This window comes from Equus caballus, chromosome 3, assembly GCF_041296265.1.
Source record: "Equus caballus isolate H_3958 breed thoroughbred chromosome 3, TB-T2T, whole genome shotgun sequence".
Taxonomy (NCBI): domain Eukaryota; kingdom Metazoa; phylum Chordata; class Mammalia; order Perissodactyla; family Equidae; genus Equus; species Equus caballus.
The window spans coordinates 36,343,968-36,366,022 of NC_091686.1; the positions used below are offsets into that span (position 1 = coordinate 36,343,968).

At 48.5% G+C, this 22,055-nt stretch overlaps 2 protein-coding genes across 44 annotated transcripts in view; one reads left to right on the top strand and one right to left on the bottom strand.

Moving 5' to 3' along the window:
* Positions 1-539: 539 nt before the first annotated feature.
* On the bottom strand, positions 540-5,937 carry CENPBD1 (Putative CENPB DNA-binding domain-containing protein 1). The gene has a single exon (XM_005608514.4). The coding sequence runs from the start codon at positions 5,068-5,070 to the stop codon at positions 3,442-3,444; it is 1,629 nt and encodes a 542-aa protein (XP_005608571.1). The 5' UTR covers positions 5,071-5,937; the 3' UTR covers positions 540-3,441.
* The window catches only part of LOC100052875 (mitochondrial inner membrane m-AAA protease component AFG3L1), a 28,883-nt gene continuing 12,601 nt past the window's right edge, over positions 5,774-22,055 (top strand). For 2 of the 43 annotated variants that reach the window (XM_070263250.1, XM_070263284.1), the window contains exons 1-7: positions 6,093-6,422; positions 11,924-12,011; positions 15,238-15,332; positions 15,780-16,001; positions 18,618-18,686; positions 19,156-19,280; positions 19,891-20,161. In XM_070263250.1, the coding sequence (XP_070119351.1) occupies positions 15,324-15,332; positions 15,780-16,001; positions 18,618-18,686; positions 19,156-19,280; positions 19,891-20,161 (696 nt within the window). In that variant the 5' untranslated portion in view covers positions 6,093-6,422; positions 11,924-12,011; positions 15,238-15,323. Of the gene's footprint in view, positions 6,012-6,075; positions 6,423-10,324; positions 10,523-11,923; positions 12,776-13,346; positions 13,417-15,237; positions 15,333-15,779; positions 16,002-16,515; positions 16,710-16,811; positions 16,926-18,617; positions 18,687-19,155; positions 19,281-19,890; positions 20,162-22,055 lie in introns of those variants that run through there. The other 41 variants (XM_070263279.1, XM_070263280.1, XM_070263285.1 and 38 more) reach the window with 41 other exon arrangements.

Genomic DNA, 22,055 nt, shown 5'->3' on the forward strand with positions numbered 1-22,055 from the left:
ATGCAGAGAATGCTGGATAAATAGAAGCTATGTCTGCTTTCCAGTGTCCTCAGTGCAAGGACTGTCTCATTAGCCCAAAGTAAGCAATGAGGAGCTGGCTGGTCATGCAAGTCACAGGTCCAGCTCCTGGGACCCACAAAAGGGTCTTCACTGCAACTCAGGGCCATTCCTGTTATCCAAGTTACATTCAACCCATCGCATACGTACATTTGTCTGCAAAGAGATGATCCATGGTTTCGACCAGCATCTCAAAGGGGCTGTGACCCAAAAAGCGTCAGGAATCTGCTCTAGAAGGTGTCTATACATCATCCATATCCACTAGCAATCCAGATAGTTGACAGACTGCAACCGTGTGCCTGAGGAAACCAGAGAGCTCCACGGGGCATGTGTGCAAGGGTGGGAGGAAAGGCATGCAAGGGCTGTCTGGGGCCCAGGGCTGGCATGCTTGAGCGCAGGCCTCCAACTACAGATGACTAAAGCTGCACTTTGGATAGTAGATGGAGGGTGAAAACATAATCCCTCCATTTCAGGTTATGAAATAGTATTTTAACATTTTTATTTTGACAAACTTAGATTTACAGAAATATTGCAAAAACATTCCCATTTACCCATCTCCTTGATTCTCCAAATGTTAACATTTTGCCCCATTGCTGTATTCTTTCTCCACATACACACATTTTCTTTTTTCTGAAACATTTGACGGTAAGATGCAGAGATGATGCCCTAGTGCCTCTAAATGCTTGTATTCCTTCCAAACAAGAACATTACAAGGCCACAGTGCAATCATCAACATCAGGAGATTAACACTGATGCAACACCATAAAACCTACAACAAACCTATTTAGATTTTTCCATTCAGTTGCCATGTCTCTTTAGCCTTCATTAATGTGGAAGGGTGCATGACATCAACATTTCTGAAAAGTGCAGGCTAATCATTGTGAAGAGTATCCTTCAATGTGAGTTTTCCTGATTGGATTCAGGCTTTGCACTTTTGGTGGGAATTCCACAGACGTGTTGCCATCTCCTTGGTGCATCGTGTGTTCCGTTCCTGGAGGTGTTGACTCTGATCCTCCTGTCTCCCGTGTCCTTTCGGCACGTTCCTGTCATTCTTTGGGCACTCGCTTACTTTCTAGCATAGCAAGGTGTTGCAGGCTCTCTTGTGCTCTCCCAGTTGTGGCCCTGAAACCAAGGAGCCTAGCACCTTTCAGTGGAGAAGAGTAGTGAGTAAACAACAGGTGGTTGTTGGATGTGTGCACTGCTACCAGGCTGTCACTGCTTCTAGGTCCTTCCAACAGAGAGCTAGGAAACAGTCCCCCCTACATCTATTTCTGTCTATAAGCACATTAAAAACCATGAGTTCGCCCTGATACTTCCAGCTTCAAAACCACACCACAAGACTCACTCTTCACCTTTTTCATGTCTGCGATTCCCTTCCTTCACAGTGAGGAACCTGGCTCCATTATTCCTAATATATTTATTTGCCCAACCTTAGAATACACAGAAAGCACTGTGAGCACTGCTGACCTATGCCTCGGAAAAACAAGTCCACTAATGAGTTTAATATTACAGTTCCTTTTTGTCTGCAGTGTGAGGGCATACGGTCAGACGATGGTGTTCTAAATTTACTTGGGTGTTTCTCGCCCTTCATTGTGGGTGTGTAATTCATGTGAAATTGGGTTCCACTCATATATTCCATTTTATGTCTTATTTCCCTATCCTTTATTTGTGTGATATACTAACATGGTTCCAAAAGTCAGAACTTTACAAGAGATACACTCAGTCAAGTGTCACCCTGCCGAGCCCCATAGGTAACCAAGCTCTTTAGTCTCTGGTTTCACCTTCCTGTGTTTCTTTTTGCACAAATGAGTAAGATACATGTATATTTCGCTTCTCCTTCTTTCTTCCACAAAAGGTCACATACTATACTCTTGCGTGTTGCTTTTTTCAATTAATAGTACATCCTGGAAATGACTCCACGTCAGTTCATAGACTTTTTTCTCATTTTATTATTATTATCATTGGTGTCTGTATTCTATTCCAGGGTGTGGAGGTGCCATTTCATTTTCTACCACTCTACTATGTGTGAACATTTAGGATATCTCCTTGCTCTCGCAGTTACAAGCAAGACTGCAATGAATAATCTGTGCACATGGATTTTCTTTTTTTGGAGATGTAGCTTCAGGGTACAATCCTAAAAGTGGGATTGCTAAATCAAAAAGAGATCCATTTTTTATTAGTGTCTAATCCCCTCCATAAGGGTTGTGCCACTTTGCACTCCCCCAGCAATGTACAAGCACGCCTGTTACACCACAGCCTCAACAACAAAACGTGGAGTCATACTTTTTGATTATTAACCAGGCCGGTTAGTGAGAAATGGTATTTGTGTAGGCTTAATTTGCATCTCTCTGTACGAGCGAGGTTGAACTTATGTTTCAAGATCCAATTTACTTATGAATCATAGCTTTTGTCCACTTTATTAGATGTCTGGTATTTTTTCTTCTCAATCTTTGAGAGTTCCTCATGTATCAGGGGTATTAACTCATCTGTGAGATGCACTGTAGACATTTTCTTCCAGTTGTCAACTGCCTTTCACCTCATTTGTAGTGTTCTTCTCCATGGAAAAGTTTCGTTTTGTTACATTTTTATATGGTCAAACTGATTAATATTTTTTTATTTTGTCTGGATTTTGTCATAGAAAAGTTTCTCCCTACACCCAGGTCAAAGAGTCATTCACTCATGTGTTTTTGTAGTATTTGCATGGTTTCAATTTTTACATTTAGATCCCTGATCTCTTTATTTATTCTTGCATATGCTGTGAGGTATGGATCTTATTTTACTTTTCTCCAAATGGTTAAGCAGTTGTCCTGCACCACTTAAAAAAAAAGGTCTGGGACCAGCCCAGTGGCATAATGGTTAGGTCCACATGCTCCACTTCAGTGGCCCAGGGTTTGTGGGTTCAGATCCCAGGCATGGACCTACACACTGCTCATCAAGCCACGCTGTGGTGGCATCCCATATACACAATAGAGGAAGACTGGCAACAGCTGTTAGCTCAGGGCCAATCTGCCTCACCAAAAAAACCCAGTCTATCCGCATGTATTTCTGGATTTTCTATTCCACAGGTCTACTACACTGCTTTAATTACAGAGGTTTTATAGTATGTTTTAATGTCCAAAAGGGCTAGTCTCAGTGTGGTTTTGCTTTCCTTAAAGAAATGTTTTTCTGGGTATTCTTGCATGCAATCTTTTTAAACCACATATGTAAATAAAATTTTAATGACAAAACTTGATACTCTCGAGTTTCAAAATGCAAATCCCAGAAACAGGGTTTCCAGGGATGTTAAACATCTGGAAGCAGAGGGTCTGGCTGGGCCTCATCGCTGAGGTCATCTTGTTGCTTCTGGCTTTATTTTGGCTTTTGGTTACAACACTGAAAAATGGCCTAAGAGAGTTGCTTTGAGCGCCGCTTTTTCTCATTGTACAACTCCCTGTAGCAGTTGATTGCATCATTGATTGCTCTTGAAACTTTCAGTTTCCACTCATCATTAGGGCTGTTACTGGTAAGGACCTGCAAGCCAGCCTCGAAATGGGAGAAGGCAGCTGAGAGTTCTCCTGTGGTTAGTTGACGCAGGGCAGGTGGAGTATCCTCGCTGTCCTCCTCTCCCGCTGGCTCCTGTCCCAGCTGCATCAGCTCCTCATTTGAGAGATCTTCCTCATGAGACTGCAGCAACTGCTCCACATCACCTTCTACAACCTCCCCAAAAGCCACGTTCTTGGCAAGGTTAACAATGTTTTGTTGAAGCTGTGCAATGTTATCTGTTTGGGAAACACTCTGGAACTGAACACATTCGGGCCAAATCTTCTTCCACACACTGTTCATTGTTGCCGGTCTGAGCTCCTCCCAAGCTACTGCAATGTTGTCCACAGCATCCATGATGTTGTAGTTTCTCCAAAACTCCCTGATTATAGCTGTATCCTCCCCATCTGTTGCTTCTAGGATGTGCTCAAAAGTCCTTCTCAGGTACTGAGCTTTGAAGACAGAGGCCACACCTTGACTCATGGGCTGGACTGAGTCAGCTGTGCTGTCAGGAAGATATTCCACTCTTACATTATCAGACAGATCACTCAAATTTACTGGGTGGCATGGCGCATTGTCTAGGATGAGCAATGCTTTGTTGGTGAGATTATTTTGGGCACAGTATTTTTCAACAGCAGGGCAAAAAAAGTATGTGAACCATTCATGAAAGATGCTCCTGGTTGCCCAGGCCTTTCTATTTGAGCGCCAAATCACAGGCAAATTTGGCTTGGAGTACCCCTTCAGAGCCTTGGGGTTCTCTGAGTGGTACACCAGTAAGGGCTTCAACTTAAAGTCCCCAGCTGCGTTGCCACCAAGAAGCAGCATCAAGCGATCTTTGGATGACTTAAACCCTGGCTCAGCTTTCTCTTCCATGGAAATAAATGTTCCTTCAGGCATTCTCTTCCAATAAAGCCCTGTCTCGTCTACATTAAAAACTTGCTGGGGGGTGTACTCACCTTCTTGTATGATGCTTTTCAGCACTTCTGGATACCCGTCCTTGTGGCCAGGAGCTGTGCCGTTCATCTTGAAGTGGGGCAAACAATGGCGCTCCTTGAATCTCACAAACCACCCTTTACTGGCGCTGAACGTTTCTGTTCGAGAGCTTTCGCCTTTTTGACGCTGTAAGTCATCAAACAAACTCTTAGCCTTCTCCTGAATGATGGTGACACTCAGGGGCACATTTCGCTGGGTCTGGTCTTCAAGCCACACGTGCAACAATCGCTCCATGGTCTCCATGACTGCACTCCGATGGCGAGTCAGCCGAGAAGCTCTCAAGGGAGTAGCTACTCGTGAACTCGCTTTGATTTTTTCTTTATTGTCTCGGATTGTGGCCACTGTAGAGACGGCAAGGCCTAAGGCCTTCGCGATTTCACTAAGCTTCTCACCTGCTTCAAATCGTCTCAACACTTGTAATTTTACATCAAGGGTAATTGCTTTCCGTTCCCTTTTGGCACTCGGAATGACCGCTGCACTGAGGCGCCTTTTCCCAGGCATCTTTGCTTCCAAAATGTAATAAAATCGCAGCAGTCTCGGGTGCAAGAAGTTCTGCGGCTACTCTGGGCTCCCTTGCTGAACTTGGGAAAGAGAAAAGAGAGCTGCAAGGAGGCACAGGCTGACGTCCCCAGAGACGCGGAACGGTCACCGTAGGCCTGCCCAGCCCCGCTGCCAAGATACAGGCTGGTTCATCCTCGACCCCAAGCCGGGCGGCAGGGACCCCTGGCGTCCATCAGTGTCCAAATTCCTGGACAGCACAGCTGCAGGTGTCTGTGATCCAGAGGACAAACAAACAAAAATCCGTGGAGGGGAACAATACTGCGTAGCATACACGATTCCTTCGTTCACGAAGGACCGAGGAGCAAGAGACCAGCCCGGAGACCGCAGAACCCAGCGCACGGGCAGCAGCGCGACGGCCCAGGAAGAGCAGCAGCCGCCACTCCACTTTGTGACCCGCTGCCCATGGAGGACCCCGGAAACACGCGTCCTTGGGGAGGCCCGACTTAAAATAGGTCTAAAGGCGCTGGGTATCTTCCTAGCCTTAAACTCAGTCGGTCGCTGTAATTTCTGCACTCAGCCGTCTGCGTAGGGCAAGGCTACGCTCCTGTTCAGATTCTTAGAGAGTCAGGCGACAAAGTAGACACCTAAAGAGAGGTCCCCGAGCCGGCGCAGTACCTTTACTGCGCATGAGCCAGGCCTCCCCGAGCCCGCGGGGGCCGGCTTGAGGGTGTGGCGTCACTGTGGCCGGTTTGCCGCTAGTTTGCGCGTGCGCGCGCCGAGGGGCGCGAGGCTTGCCGCGGGGCGCGAGGCGCCGGCTGGTGGTGGCGGTCGGCAGCCGAGTGGTGGTCGGGTCGCTCGCAGTGCTGTGGCGATGCGGCGGTGGCCCAGGAGGCAGCAGGCTGGCCGGGACAGGCCTGAGGACCCTCGGAACCGTCCGGCAGGTGAGTGGGGAGGCGCTGCCCGTCGGTTCCAGGCGGCGGGGGCGGCGGCTGCGCGCAACGCTGCGGTGACGCCATCCGGGCGCGCCGGCTGGCGCGGGGGAGCGGAGAAGCGGGGCGGCTGTCCCTGCCCGGGCGTGTCGTCCTCCGAACACCCTGCTCTTCCCTGGCGGCACCTGCCACCCTTTCCTCCGGAGGGCCCCGCTGCCTCTGCCGGCTCCGTTCGGGAGGCGAGCCGGTGCCGCCGGCCTCCTTGCTCCCGCCTCCAGAGAGCCCCACGGGAGCAGTTAGCGCTCGTGTTCCGCTCCGCTGCTAATTTACCGTGTCTTCTTGGGCGCCTCGCTCCGACCGCAAGCCCATGTACTCCTGCGCTCAGCGGGGATATTACTTCTGCTTTAGTTGCTCCCCAACCAGGTATGGTTTCGGACGTGAACGAGTTTTGTGACCTGTTAGTGTCTCTTATTTGGCCGACATTCGTTGAGCCCAACTCTGGCGCTTTAATAACAGCTAATACTGCTTGAGGGCTTCCGTGCTGAGGACTGTACCCGGATTGTTTCATTAAAGTCTTGTACCAGTCCTGCAGGTAGGCTCTGCTGTGAGCCTCTTTTATAGAAGGGAAATATAAGACCAAAGCTGGTCAGCAGCTGCTCTCACCTTGCAGTTCAGGTCCCTCCCGCCCTACTGCCTCCATTTTTCATGATTTTATTTTAGTTTATTTATTTGTTTATTTTTGTTTGAGGAAGATTAGCCCTGAGCTAACTACTGCCAGTTCTCCTCTTTTTACTGAGGAGGACCGGCCCTGAGCTAATATCTGTGCCCATCTTCCTCTACTCTGTATGTGGGACGCCTGCCACAGCGTGGCTTGACGAGTGGTGCCACGTCCACACCCGGGATCCGAACCGGCAAACCCCGGGCCGCCTAGAAGTGGAACGTGAGCACTTAACCGTCGTGCCACCGGGCCGGTCTCCTACTGCCTTAATTTTTAAATACCTCTGTGTTATATGCTATTCTCTGGGTTAGGCGCTATGAATATTATTCCATATTTTGGAACAATGGCTGTATTTTTGTATTGATACATCCCAGGGGGCAGTGATCACGTTGACTTTTTTTTTTCCTAATGCATTGATGTGGAGTTTTTGGATTTTGCTCCAAGAAAGGTGTCTTACTTTTCAGATAGAAGTGAAAGAGGAAGAAGGATTCTTTGGGTTTATTTTCTGTCTTGTCTTCAGGAATGAACTTTCCCCTTTCACATCTCTTCATTTTGGAGACGGTGCATGTCAGATTTAAGTTGTTTCTAGCAATATCAGTGAAAGCAGAGCCTTTCACCTGTAGCCACATGGCATCTCAGCATGGCAGGGGACTGTTCTGCTTGTTAATGTGTGGTGGAAGTGAGTAATTGACGGTACAGCACAGGTGTCCTGTGAGCCGCTGGACCTGCATGGACCTCGGTGGTTTTAGTGATGAAGGGAGGAAGTTCCTTTCCAGACTGAGTCATTCGCCTGTTGACAAACTGCCGGCCAGGGGACATGATGGTGAACAGGACAGGCGGGGGTTCTGCCCCGTGGGCTGCTCTCCCTTGAGGACTTGCTGATTCGTAGGCTGAGTGGGGCATGCAAAGGCCAGAGAGGCAGTGGCAACCTACTTCATAGTTGAAAGATCTACCCTAACAGTGAGCACCCACCAAGGGAAGCTTATGTTCTGGAGGCTTCCATGCAGTCATTTGCTGGGAGCCGTGGCTACATCATTTGATCGGCTGTTTGACAGGGTCCAGCCGATTAACGCTGAGGGGTGCAGGGTCGCCCCTTGGTGAAGAATAACCGGCCAGCCCCTCACACAGTTCTGAAACCTGTGCTGCTTCTAATTGCCCTTCATTCCTTTTCCTTTCTTAACCTCCAGTTTTCACTCCTTTGGGTGGCTGCTTGGGAGGCACTACCTCCCGGGAAAATTAAATATAGTAAGAGAATGTGACCACCTGCAGGTAACTTTCAAGATATTTTTCGGTTAATTAACGGAGGAGCACACAGTCCCATTTGAGACAAGCAGAAAGGAATCCTGTCCAGATAAGATGTCGAATTAGGTTTATGGCCTCTATCTGGTTAATGTTTCCTTCTCCCTCCAGTTCTTTGTCTAAATATATATATGCATCGTCCTTCTAAGTTTGCTGGTTAATTGGATGATCAAGAAGTATCTATATATTATTCTTGACCTTCTGCTTTCTGTTAAAACGTTATAGAGGTTTTCTCCTAAAAGCAATAAATAATAAATAATTGATGAGTAGAAGGGCCGAGAGGTGCAGGGATGCCCCTCGGTGAAGAATGGCCGGCCGACACCCCTGATATTTTCTGAATTATATGCATGCTTTCTAGCAAGGTTATGTCTAACTTATTTCTTTTTTATTCTTGAAGATATATAGTTTAGCCTAGCTTTTCAGCCCTTTACTTTACTAACAAAATGATACTTTCTCCGGCAGCGTGCTTAAGGGACTGTTAGCTCCACAATCTAAAAGACAAAGGAATGCTTTCACCCCCTAAAGGGCGCAAAAATGTAAAGATGTTTAACTGCCCACTGAGAATGCAGATAGCCCTGGGGATAAGATACTCTGGACTCGCCTTTTGTTCCCATTAACCATGTACACTAATGGCGTAAATGATTGAGGGAGGCAGGGATGGCTCCACCAGGATGTAACCAGACAGATTGCTGTCCTGTCCGGAGGCCTGGACCTTCTCTCTTTGATTTAACTTTACCATGAATTACAACAGATGCCTAGGTACCTATCTCCTTTAGCTTAGAGACAACAAACACTAGTTAATTGTGGAGAAGACGATCATTAACCTTATGCTCTATAGAATGGAATGCTAATAAATATTCTTGTGCTCATTTTTTACTTCCTTATCTCTCTGAGAATATTTGTAGAACTATTTCTGTACTAATCCTGAAAAATATATAAACGACACTTGTGCACAGTAAAGTCGGACTTGCTAACACCAACCCAAGTCTCACATCCCCTTTATTTTCCCCTCATTGCGCCGACGCCGTCCATCCCTCAGGAACCTGGACTCCGCCGGGGCAGGACCCCGGCAGTCATTTTTTCATTCAGTGAGCTTTCCACACTGTTCCTGCCACGCAAGGAGGAGATCCAGATAACAAACAAGTTTATGGCATGTTAGTTGGTTATATGTGAGGTATGAAAGAGAAGGAAGCAGAATGAGGGAAGTGGAAAATAAAGAGAAGGGTTGGAGGAGGATGAATGTCACACTTTGTAGGTGGAATAGTCAGCTCCTGAAGGAAGTGAGCAAGTGAGTGGGAGCTCGCTTGCAGATTGATTTTTGTTGTTGTTTGTTTTTCTTTTTCTTTTTTGTTTTAGATTGGCACCTGAGCTAACATCTGTTGCCAGTCTTTTCTTTTCCTTCTCCCCAAAGCCCCCCAGCACATAGTTGTATGTTCTAGTTGTAGGTCCTTCTGGCTGTGCTATGTGGGATGCCACCTCAACGTGGCCTGACAGGTGGTGCCATGTCCGTGCCCAGGATCCGAACCAGTGAAACCCTGGCCTGAGGAAGCGTGTGAACTTAACCACTTGGCCGTGGGGCCGGCCTCTCGCTCAGAGATTGAGTAGCAGATGCCTGGTGGGCCTGCAGCTGTGTGAATCTGAGACACAGACCAGGGTCACCTGATTCATTATTTAACTGGGAAGAAAGGACAGTGCACTTTGCCTGTTTAAAGGAGACCTTGGTGTGCCCCGCTTCGCTCTTGTCTTGGCTTTGCATATGCAAAGGCCAGTTTAAAAACCAAACACCAAGAACTGGTGGTAGACCTGTGTCTTCTAGAGCTGCATCTGACCTAATGTGGTCCCCTAATCAAATCAGAAAAGGATTAACTCATCAATTGAAATAAAGGAATTGGATTTTTGTGTGTGTGTGTGTGTGTGTGTGTGTGTGTGTGTGAGTGTGAGGAAGATTGGCCCTGAGCTAACATCTGTGCCAGTCTTCCTCTATTTTATGTGGGATGCCGTGACAGCATGGTTTGACGAGTGGTGCTAGATCTGCCTGCACCCAGGATCTGAACCTGTGAACCCTGGGCAACCTAAGCAGAGCATGCAAACTTAACCACTATACACCAAGCTGGCCCCAGGAATTGGAGGTTTCATCAAGTTTTGAAGGCTTTAGCGTTGTACTTTGTATCCCTAGGGCTGCAGGTCACCAGATAACTCTTTCACACCAACAGCTCCTTTTTCTCTGGGCGATGCTGGAGAAGCCCTGGGAGGTTTGGGCACCAGAATTCTCATCCCACATCACCAGCTCTTGGCTCTCTTACTGCAGGCATGCACCCCTCTGAACTTCTGCTCTTCCAGCTGTGCGGTGGGGATGGCAGCACCTCCTTCCTCAGAATGGGCCGTGAGGATCGGAGGAGGTGACAGAAGCTCCTGGCACCCACCGCCTTCCGTGCTCCTTTGTCTAGATTTCTGCTCACAGTGACACACTTCTGTGGCATCTCTGTGGGTGCATTGTTTCTTCCAGGTGAGCTCTGGGCTGTTGTGCGGGGTGAGCTGCTGCAGCAGGGAGGCCTCATTAGTGGTGCAGAAGTGCCAGGTAGCTTCCTCACCATTACTGGCTACGTCTCCTTTCTGAGCTTCCCTGTTTGGATGTTTTCCTGATTTTAATATCTTTCTCATAGCTTACCTGACTTTTTAGTCCACTATGGCCTTTGAGAGGCATATTTGAATAATTTGGCTAATTAGCAAGTTAGTAATCCTCGGGGAATGAGTTTACTTTGGGGAATAGCCTGCCTCACTGTGAAAGATGGCACGGCTGGAGAAACACCGGTGTCATCACCTGTGGATCCATTTTCATCATCATAAAACATTGGGGGGCCAGCCCCGTGGCCGAATGGTTGAGTTCACGCTCCCCGTTTCAGTGGCCCAGGTTTTCACCGGTTCGGATCCTGGGCGCAGACATGGCACCGCTCATCAGGCCATGCTGAGGCGGTGTCCCACATGCCACAACCAGAAGGACTTACAACTAGAATATGCAACTGTGTACTGGGGGGCTTTGGGGAAAAGGGAAAAAATAAAATAAAATATTTGGGACAGATCCTTGGTTGGGTTGGGATTTTGTTAAATACAAGTAATCCTGGGTTGTTGAGTATATGCAGGTTTTGTTTTCTGGTGTGGTGGCTTTTATTGTGCTCGTTGTTGCAATAATGGCTTTTGACCTATAATAGTGGAAAATCTAAGTTGGTTGTCTCTAGTCCTGTTCTTAATTGATGTTAAGTATTGTTAATGGCTTATGGTAAAAACTGGCATTTTCCTCCTTGTAGACAAGAAAATACAGCTCTGGAAAAGCGTTTGCTTTCCTTGGCATGACAAAAACACTGAGTTTTGGCTAATAAAAGATAAATCGTAGTACCCTTTGGTTTTTAAATTTCACATGATTTTAATCTTAGAATCACGTTTGTTTTTGAGACTGCAATAGTTTCAGTGATCAAAGTTGCCTCAGGGAAGAAATGGTTGGGTTTTTTTGAGAGTTGTAGCTATAAAAAAAAATCTTTATGCATTTCTGCAGTGAATTTAGTTTCTGTTTATCCTGTTTGAATCGTTTTTTTTTTTTTTTTAAGATTTTATTTCTCCCCAAAGCCCCCCGGTACATAGTTGTATATTCTTCATTGTGGGTCCTTCTAGTTGTGGCATGTGGGACGCTGCCTCAGCGTGGTTTGACAAGCAATGCCATGTCCGCGCCCAGGATTCAAACCAACGAAACACTGAGCCGCCTGCAGCGGAGCACGCGAGCTTAACCACTCGGCCATGGGGCCAGCCCCTGAATAGTATTTTTAATGGGACATTTAAGCAGATAAATAAGGCAGCAAGCTTGCATCTCAGCCCATCAAGTTGCAGAAGCAGCTAATCCTCTCTCTCCTTTCAGTTCCTTCATGGGATCCACTTTCAGCAGCTGGCTCCGCGGGTGAGACTGACACTGTTTTCCCAGTGGCTGTGTTCAAAACCACCTGGAGGTACCTGTCTGTCGTCTACCATCATTAGCAGCATAAGGTTTGCTGGAACTGAGTGTGGCTGCCTCAGTGTCTCCCCACAGTGGGGAATCAGGGGAGGGGGCGTGTGATGACTCAGGATGCTGCCCACTTCCCCCCTTTTTTCACTTCCATATTGGCCACACTTAGCTCTTCCCATTTCTGGGTCACTGCAGCACTTTTTCACGTGTTTACGGTTTTATCTCAGGGAAGATGATGAGGAGAAACTGTCAGAAGGAACTTGCTAGGTGAATCTTTTGGAATGCATGGAAACAAGCCTTGTTTCTGCACATCTGAGGGCCAGCAAACTAAGTCTCATGTTTGGAAAGCAGAACAGAGACGATATGCAGACTGCAGTTGGCTGGAACACATCTGCCCCTCAGAGCAGGCTGTGGACCTCTGCTCAGTGCTCTACCCCCTGGAGATCCCGTGTGTGGAGGCTTGAGCAGAAGGCACTTGTCCACACTTCTTGTTCTCCCATTGTTAGGACTTGGAGGAGCATGGCGATTGCTTCCAGTAAGAAGTCAGGAAGGAAGGCTGGACTGCTCACTCTCTCTGTCCTGGTGGACAGTATGGCTGCTTATCTGAGTGTGATGCGTGCTTTTAAAGTGCTAGAACCTCATCGTTTTGTCCCTAAGGGTTTGAGAAGTTCTTTAAAAGGAGTGGAAGAAACACAGACTTAGAAAAAACAACTCCAAAGAGAAGTAAAAGGGCCAGTTTGACAAATCAGACTGTCAGCAGTTTCACCTGTGAGTATTTATAAAGTGTTACTAATCTTTGAGTTACTCTCCTTGGGAGGTGACAGGCAGGCGGGCCTGTCCGCGTGTGGTGTGGCATGCTCTTCCCTCTGCTTGCTCATGGATGTTGCTGTCATGCCAAGTTCCTCCACCTTTTGTCTTTTTGTCGGGGCCTCTGCAGCTCATTCGCGTCCTAAGCCTCGGCATGTCCATCTTTTAAATCCCATCACAGCTTGGTGATGTGGATTGGTGAAGTCAGTATTTATCAGATGGGTTTCTCCTGTGAAACATTTCCTGCTCAGGTACCCAAGAGCCGGGAATAAGAAGAGGCCCATAAAAGCATGTTGGGAGGTCTGTTAACATGCTTTGCTACAAATATAGCATTTATTTGAAGACTCGTTTTTGTCCTTAAAATTCATGCAAATTTTTACTATATCCCATAATATGTTTGGCCATTCCCGGGGTCCCCTAGGCCTTGGGGCTTCCAGGCTTAGTTTTGGGTTGTTTCAGTGGCGATGTGTGTGCGAGGGGCTGCACCATGGCTCGTTCTGGAACCTTTATGAGTGTCGTGCTTCTTGCTCAGGCGCTTACGTTTTCTGTCATCGACTGGCTGTGAAGAGACGTGGCCGTGGACAGATTGCCTGCCTGAGGAGGTGATTGCTTTCTCAAAAGCCACTATTTCACTACCTTTTCCTTACTTGGGAATTTTTTTATAAGTTTTGGGTTAGTTTCCCAGGTTCTTATGAAAAACTCATTCCTGTGTGTCTCCTCTACTCTTAGTACTTCACTCTGGTCACAACTGTGTGTGTGGAGGTTTCCCCCCACAAGCAGTTCTGCGACACTAGCTGGGTGTCCTACAGCTCAACTCGACCTAACACTGTCTGCTGGGAGGCAGCATCAGATCCCACAGGTTACGGGCTCAGTCCTGCAGGAGTGCCCCCACCCACCCTTGAGACATCAGTCACTAGTCCCATCATCAGCTGTGCTTCTGACCAGCTGCTGTAAATCAGAGATTCCTGCAACCCCCTCCTCTGCTTCTGTTAATTTACTGGAGTGGCTCACAGAACTCCAGAAAGCAGTTGACTTACTAGATTATGGGGTTATTACAAACGATATTAAAGGATGGGAATGAACAGCCAGATGAAGAGATACACAGGGCGAGGTCCAGAAGGGTCCCTGGTACTGGAGCTTCTGTCCCCTTGGAGTTTGGGGCAGGCCACTCTCTAGTATGTGGATCTGTTCTTGTCTAGCAGCCCAGAAGTTCTCCAGACCCTGTCCTTTTGTGTTTTTATGGAGGCTTCATTGCTGTTCCCATGAGTGATTAAATCATTGCCCACTGGTGACTGATTCAACCTCCAGCCCCATCCCCAGAGGTGGGAAGGTGGGGCTGAAAGTTCCAACCCTCAAATCACTGGCTGGTTCTCCTGGCAGCCAGCCCCACTCCTTAGGGGCTTTCCAAAGTCACCTCATTAACACAGACTGGGGTACCTTGGAGGGGCTCGTTATGAATAACAAAAGACATCTTTATCACCTAGGAAATTCTAAGGGTTTTAGGAGCTTCTGCTAGGAAGATCAAATGTGTTTCTTATTATAAATTAAACATTACAGAGGTCAAAGCTAACTTCCTGGCAGATACTGTGATAGCAGTTATTTGCTTTCGTTTCACGTTTTTCCCCTTGTCGTTTTTGTGTGTGCTAAAGTACCTTTTGATAATTTTAATCGCAAGTGTAATTGGTTTAGTTACAAGGGAAAGGACGGTTTTTCTCCTTGGATGTGCCCAGCTTTCTAGGACCGTTCAAGCCCCCTGACCCATAGACTGTATGTAGAGGAAATGGGGCATTAGACCACAGATGGGCACGTCCTGAGTCAGACCCATCGCCCTCGACACGTTCTTTGCACCTAACAGAAGGGCGGGGCTTCAGGGATGCTTATGGCCTTGGACTTGTGTGATTGGAACTGTTCCGTGCGTCATGTACGTGTGTTGCAGGAAGAGGCTTGCAGGGCTAGGTTCCGCCGTCTAGTGTCTGGGTCACAGTGTTCTGAGGAGAGGGGACCGTGCCTGAGAGCCGGAGGTCTGAGTTCTGGCTTTCCTGAGCAGAGGACCTCCACAGAGGGTCCACCTGTCCCAGTCTCTTGTCACTTTCTTCCTTCCTTTCTGTTCCCCACTTAGTGGTGTGGCAAGGTGACTGTTACCCCAGAAAGAGTTACTATTAAAGTTTGGGTCTGGAGCCAGCAAGGTGAAACTGGAGGCATTTTACATGTATCTGAAGCTATGGCCGGGCAGCCTCCGCCACCCTAACCTAAGCCCTGAGCTGAGCCGAGCACTGCTGCTTCCCTGCCCACTTCGGAACAGGACGCCGCCCACTCCAGTGCCACCTCCAGCTCCTCCTCTCCTTGTCCCTGTTTATCTCCAGAAAGCACCAGTGTTAGGAAAATCGTATGTTGGAAAGTTATGTATGATTGTTTTCTCTCAGGAACTGGTGAACCAAAAAGTGCTGGGCCTGGAGCAGATGGAGGCCAGAGAGGAGGGAAGCAGGATGACTCTGCCTGGTGGAAGCGGATGCAGAAGGTTTGTGCGTGTCTGAGCTCCAGACCCTGTTGCTTTCCCAAGGAAATGGTCCTGTAGCTCAGGCTTTGTACAGCCTCTCTGCTGATTTCGGTGCAAGCTGAATCAAGGATTCTAAGAAATGAGTTTAATTTATAAAAATGTGGAGATTTCCATCTGAATTTTAAAAAGACTCAGATAAGAGGTAACAGCCCCGGAAGTGATGGCTCTGAAGGCAGCCCTTTGTGGAGGCTCCTCTGGGGGGTCTGGTGAGCTGCGGCTTGCAGTGTGTGCTCATGCCCTGTGCAGTCTTTCCTCCTGAGAGAACTGGCCTTGGCGTCACCACGCACAGCCCTCCAGGGGCAGTGTGAGGAGGCAGGTTTGGACAGCTGCTCTCAGGACGTCACGGGGAGGAAGCAGCTGTGTCGTGAAGGAGCCACCTTGTGTAACTGAACTGTTGATCTTCCACAGGGCGAGCTCCCCTGGGACGACAAGGATTTCCGCAGTCTGGTGGTTTTGGGGGCAGGTGTTGCCTTCTACTTGTATTTTCGAGATCCTGGGAAAGAAATCACGTGGAAGCACTTCGTGCAGTATTACCTGGCGAGAGGTCTGGTGAGAGGATTTACAGTCTGTCCTGGAAGGAGGTGGTGCACACGGTCTGTGAGCAGGAATCCTAAGCAGTCCCAGCCTCGGGTACAGACAAGACACGGTTTTACTTTTTCCAGTAACGAGCCCACCGAGCACTGTCATGCCCACTTTCTTGCTGGGTGGAAGTCCCTTGAGATCATGGCTAACTTCATCTTTCCTTTGCTTTTGCTTCTAAGACTTAGTTCTGTTTGTTTATCTTTAAGTTTCGATCTTGTATCTGATTCAGAGCTTCTCTCCTCTTAGTGCACGCTGCCCCACTGGCTGGCCCAGCACAGTGTGGGCCAGCGCTGTCAACCCTGGGCTTTGTGTTGCCAGCAGAGCCCTCCCTGGCTTGACTTTCCCAGGACTTGGGTTTATCCTTCAGGATGCTGAGGTCGAGTGAAGTGCTGCTCAGGCTTATGTAAACTTCTGCGAGAGCAGAGGCCTTACTCCTCTCCTGCCCTCAGTGGCACGCTGTGAAGAGCTAGACTTCCTTCTGGGATGACGTCCCTAGGAAGCTGTTAGTTTCCACTAGGGCTATGGCCGAGGCCTTTGTCATCTGCCCGACATCTGTCCTCAGAGAGGCCCTTGATGACGCTTCCTGCAGCGTGAGGGAAGAGCTATTGCAGCCCCCCTCTGCCCAGGACCTACCATCTCCAGGTGTGGCTGTGAGGAGGCAGACAGATGTCCACCTGCAGGTGAAGCTGTGAGGAATGAGACAGATATCCTCCTGAAGGTGCGGCTGTGAGGAGGCAGACAGATATCCCCCTGTAGGTGTGTGAGGAGGGAGACATGTCCCCCTGCAGGTGCAGCTGTGAGGAGGGAGACAGCTGTCCCCCTGCAGGTGTGTGAGGAGGGAGACATGTCTTCCTACAGGTGCGGCTGTGAGGAGGGAGACAGATGTCTTCCTGCAGGTGCGGCTGTGAGGAAGGAGACAGATATCTTCCTGCAGGTGCGGCTGTGAGGAAGGAGACAGATGTCCCCCTGCAGGTGCGGCTGTGAGGAGGGAGACAGATGTCTTCCTGCAGGTGTGTGAGGAGGGAGACAGATGACCCCTGTAGGTGTGGCTGTGAGGAGGGAGACAGGTGTTCTCCTGTCTATGCACTCTGGACAGATTCCAGAGTTTCCTAGAGGTCTGACATGCTGATAGTGACACACTCATTCTGAACCACAGCCTGGAAGGGCGAGGTAATCCCTCCCCAGCCTGCTGACATAGCCGTGTGCTCCGCTCCTATGGTGCGTAGTGGGAGCCTCTCTTCTGGCTCAGGCAGTCCAGGAACCCACTCCTGCTCACTTAGAGGAACTTCCGTGTAAACTGGAAAAGCCTAGCGTGTGAACACGAGTGCTGTGTCCTCTCCCAGCCCCTCCTGATTCTTCTAAGGAGATCCCCTAATAATATCTTAGGCTATCACGGAAGTAAGTTAACTCATGCACCACCACCCTGGAGCCCCGATGCATTTCCAAGTCTGTGGCTTGGAACAGATGTTGTTTTGTGAAGGGCTTATTTGGGAATGAAAAACTACAATACCCTAAAACTTCAGTAGCGATCTTGCTTTTAAAACAGCTTTGTTGTCTTTCTTGATTATAAACAGACCACATGCTTATTGTAAGAAATACTTGAGAAATAAATAAAAATATAAAGAAGGAAGTCACCATCCTCTGATGACCAAGATTGGGCTTTCATTGTGGCCCTCCTGGCCTGCGAATGCATAGGTGCTCACTGTCTCGTCCCCTGCCTCTCTGACCTCCCCATGTCCAGTCACGCACTCAGGCGATAGTGCACTGTGTTGGAGAAAGCATGACAGGTCTGCTGGGCAGTGATCCAGAAAGTAAAAGATTGCAGCATGATAAGGGGCAGCGAGGATGACCATGCTCTTGTGTCATCGATGTGACGGCTGTTGGGGTCTTGTTCTCTGGGGACTCTGCATGTTGCCAAAGGGAAGCTGGAACCTTTGGTCGCTCTGAGTACTTTTAATACCATGTGTATACAGCTGTGTCACAGGGGTATTCAGAAGTTTGTTGGGTAAAGACCATACTGTTGTGATTGTAAGGTACCCACTTAGGAACACGTCCTCCTCACAACCCTAAGTCCACATTTAGTTTCCAAAAGGAGCTATGTTGTTGTGATTTAAGATGCTGTTTAGAGCAACAAGCAATGAAATTCCCATTATAACCAGCGAAACGGGGCCCACCCCTCAGTCCTGTCTTTGAAGTGCTTCCCAGAGGGGCACATTAGCTTTCGGATGGCTGGGTTTAGAGGCGACACCGGCTCCTGGGCTTTGGGGTACATTTTCCTTCTCGCTGGCATCATTTTCTTGTGGTACCTGCAGCTGAGTGGACAGAATGTTCCTGAATCAGCTCTGGATTTCAGACTTCACTCTATTGTCAGTATAAGTCTTTCATTCTTATTCCTTTGGATTTTTAAGCTAGTCTGGAATCTTGGTGCTCAGATGTACCAAATTTTAATTCCTATTCTTGAATTGGTACCTGTTTATTAAAATGGGAATAAATTCATACCCTGTGTTAGTAGGGAAACAAAGCAGATGTGTTCCGCAGAGCATAAGCTGTGTCTCGGGTAGTCGGTCTGGGTGTGGGACGCGTCTGAGGACGGAGGCCCAGAATTTGCTGTTGGCTGTGCTGCTCGCTGCCTCAGCTGTTGGGATTGGTTTCTCTTTTTCCTAGGTGGACCGGCTGGAAGTCGTGAGCAAACAGTTTGTGCGTGTTATTCCTGCCCCTGGGACCTCGTCCGAGGTGAGTGCTGGGTTCAGGGCAGAGTGCTCCAGACATAGGCTTTTTTTACATAGAGTATAGTCTTCTGTTTTTGCAGAGAAATGCCTCCCCTTGTTTCCCTATCCAACAGCAACCTGTGTTAATTGGGTGTTTGTCTTATTGACACATGTCAGTAACAGTCTTCCAGCCAGAACAGGAGGCCCTTATAAGACTATAACTGTGATTTAGTTTTGCCAAGTAACATGTCAGAACCACTAGCCAAGATTTGGAAGAAGAATGAAAAGAAAAAAGAAGGGGCAGAGGCAGGCATTAGAGTTGCTGCAGCATTTTATACTTTCATCCAGAACCTACAGCCCGTGGTTTAGTGGGGCTCTTAGCAGCATTCCCTTCAGAGCTAGACTCGGGCCTTGCTGGGCGAGGGGCTGGGGAGTGAGGCGGCGGCCGTGGGGAGGGGCAGCCTGAAGCTGCTCTTGGGCCTCCGTCTCTGCAGACGTTCGTGTGGTTTAACATCGGCAGTGTGGACATCTTTGAGCGGAATCTGACGATGGCTCAGTGGGAGCTGGGCGTTGAGCCCCACAACCAGACGGCAGTGATCTACACCACTGAGAGCGATGGGTGAGCAGCGGGCCTCCAGTCCGGGCCTCTGGTTCTGAACACAGAACAAATCAGCCTTTAATCTGTTTTGGAATGTGCTTCCTTCAAGCCTGTTACTGGCATCCACTAATATTTAGTGTTTGTAACAAACAATAAATCTGTTAGCTCTCTCTCTCTTTTTTTTTCCTGGCGGTAGTGCTCCGTTATTCAGAGAATAGCATGGAGTAGCATGGGGACAGGACCCATGGGCAGTAAGAGCTGCCAGCTCTCTTTTTTTTTAAGAGAGAATCGATCAGGGAAATATTTAGCTAGGCAGCCTTAAAAATTGGCATGATGGGCCAGTAGGGCCCAGCTCTGAGGAGGCCATGCTGGGTCTGCTGGAGGCACTTCCTGAGGGCAGGGCTCCTGGCACCCACAGGTTACGTCAGCAGACAGACGTGCTGGGATGAGAGCCTTCAGAGTTGGGGGAAGGCTGGATGCTGTGTACAGACTTGGACACATTTTGAAAAGAAGCTACTCCCTTTTGTGTAGCAAAACAAAGTTTCAGAGCATTCTACTCTTCATGGTCTGAAGGTAATATTTCTGGTGTCTCCTGAGGGAACGTGACGAAGGGTTTTCTTGGATTTTCCAGCTCTTTCTTGCGAAGCCTGGTGCCCACCCTCCTCCTGGTGGGCATCCTCCTGTATGCTGCGAGGAGGGGCCCGATGGGGGCTGGGCGTGACAGGCGTGCAGGGGGCCTCTTCAGTGTTGGGGAGACGACGGCCAAGATCCTAAAGAAGAACGTCGACGTGCGATTTGCAGATGTAGCTGGTTGTGAAGAAGCCAAACTGGAGATTATGGAGTTTGTGAATTTCCTGAAGAACCCCAAGCAGTATCAGGACTTAGGAGCCAAAATTCCAAAGGTATTGATTTCAGAAAATGTGATAATGCTGAGCTCCACCCAAAGCCGGCATCACTGTGGCTCAGTGTCGACAGCTGTTGACAGCTTTGCTTTTGCAGTGACTCTGTATTTTATTAATCGTAGTAGAAAGTGGAAATAGCATTTGCAGAGTAGAACAGTGAAAATCCTCCTATCTCACTGACTTGGAACACTGTGCGTTATTTTTTTTTTTTTTTTTTTAAAGATTTTATTTTTTCCTTTTTCTCCCCAAAGTCCCCCAGTACATAGTTGTATATTCTTCGTTGTGGGTCCTTCTAGTTGTAGCATGTGGGACGCTGCCTCAGCGTGGTTTGATGAGCAGTGCCATGTCCATGCCCAGGATTCGAACCAACGAAACACTGGGCCGCCTGCAGCGGAGCGCACAGACTTAACCACTCGGCCACGGGGCCAGCCCCAGTGTGCGTTATTTTTTTAACTGTGAAACTGTGCAGTCATAGGAACAATATATGTCCATCTGAAGTGTGTTTATTTTTAGCTTAAAATTTTTAGCTTAAAATGTGTGTCCTTTAATGGTCTCTCCTTCATAGGCCAGCTCTTCCTTTGTGTTTGGTTCCAGTGATCAAAATTCTTTGTTAAATGTCCTGTATAACCACGTGTTGTCTATAATTTTATTTCTCTAAATTGAAGTGAGAATTTAGAAGCAATCAGTGCAGAATCTCCTATACTTTTATGACTTTTACTCTTTTAGTATTTTCTCACATACTCAGTTCAGCAGCATTTTTTTTTTTTTTAGCAGTTTGCCTTTATTGCTTTATTATCCAAATCCTTTGACTTAGTTTTTGGAGAAACAAGTGTTTTACTCCGTGACCCATGACCCCGCAGGTGGGACAGGTGGGCAGTGTGGGCATGGGTACAGGGGACCTGGAGCCGTAGGGATTCTGGCCGCTGGGTCTGTCTGCTGGTGTCTTTTGTGTCGCGGACCTTTTGAGGGCCTGACAGAAGCCATAAATTGTTTTCCCAGAAAGTTTTGCATCTCACACAAAATTGACTCACAGACCCTTCAGGTCATCCCCAGCCTCTGCACCAGGCCAAGAGCCCCTGTGCAGATGGTGCTCTCCACACAGACCCTCGCAGTAGCCCCATGCTGCTCCCAGCTCCTCCCTGCAGAGTAGGTGCCACTGGACAGTTTGTCCTGAGCAACAACCCAGAATCGTGAGCCTGGGGAGGAGAGGGCGGGAGGTGGTACTCCTACAGTCTGGTGGGTGGGACAGCGTGCTGATGGCTGCCCCTCGCCCCTGTTGGAGCTTTGCAGCAGCAAGTCCGGCTCTCACTCACTTTGGCTCAGCGGTTGGGTATCGCAGTGGATGCTGCTGTTTGCTTTTCAGGTTTTCTTTCAGGGGCTTACATTTCCTGGGAAAATGCCTCTGATAAACAGAGGGGGCGGAACAGTCAAGTACCCAGGAAAGTCTTCTCACCTGGAGTACTGCCCACCAGCCAGGCCTGGGCTGGAGGGAGGGGGCTCTGTCAGTCTGTGGTGTGAGGATGTCGGGGCCCACATGGCTCTCCAGCTCCTTCTGGGTGGGTAGGATGACAGCTCCTAAAATGACCTGCCATGACTGTGGGCACGTGTACCCTGGGTTCCACTGCCTCCCTGTCTCGAAGAATCGGCCGTCTGTGTGACTGGCGGGGATGGAGCTTGAGACCATACACATGGTGGCCTGTGATGCGTCTGTGAACCCCACCTCCATGCTTGAGGGGATGTGGGATCCCAACGCCTTGTTGTGGGTTTGAGGTTTATGGCTCACTCCCCAACTTTATGTGAGCATTTTGTTTTTGTTGTTAAATAAGAAAACAACCCTCATGGTCTCCTTTGAGACACCAACCCACACCCTTGACTAGAAAGGGAGCCGTACGAG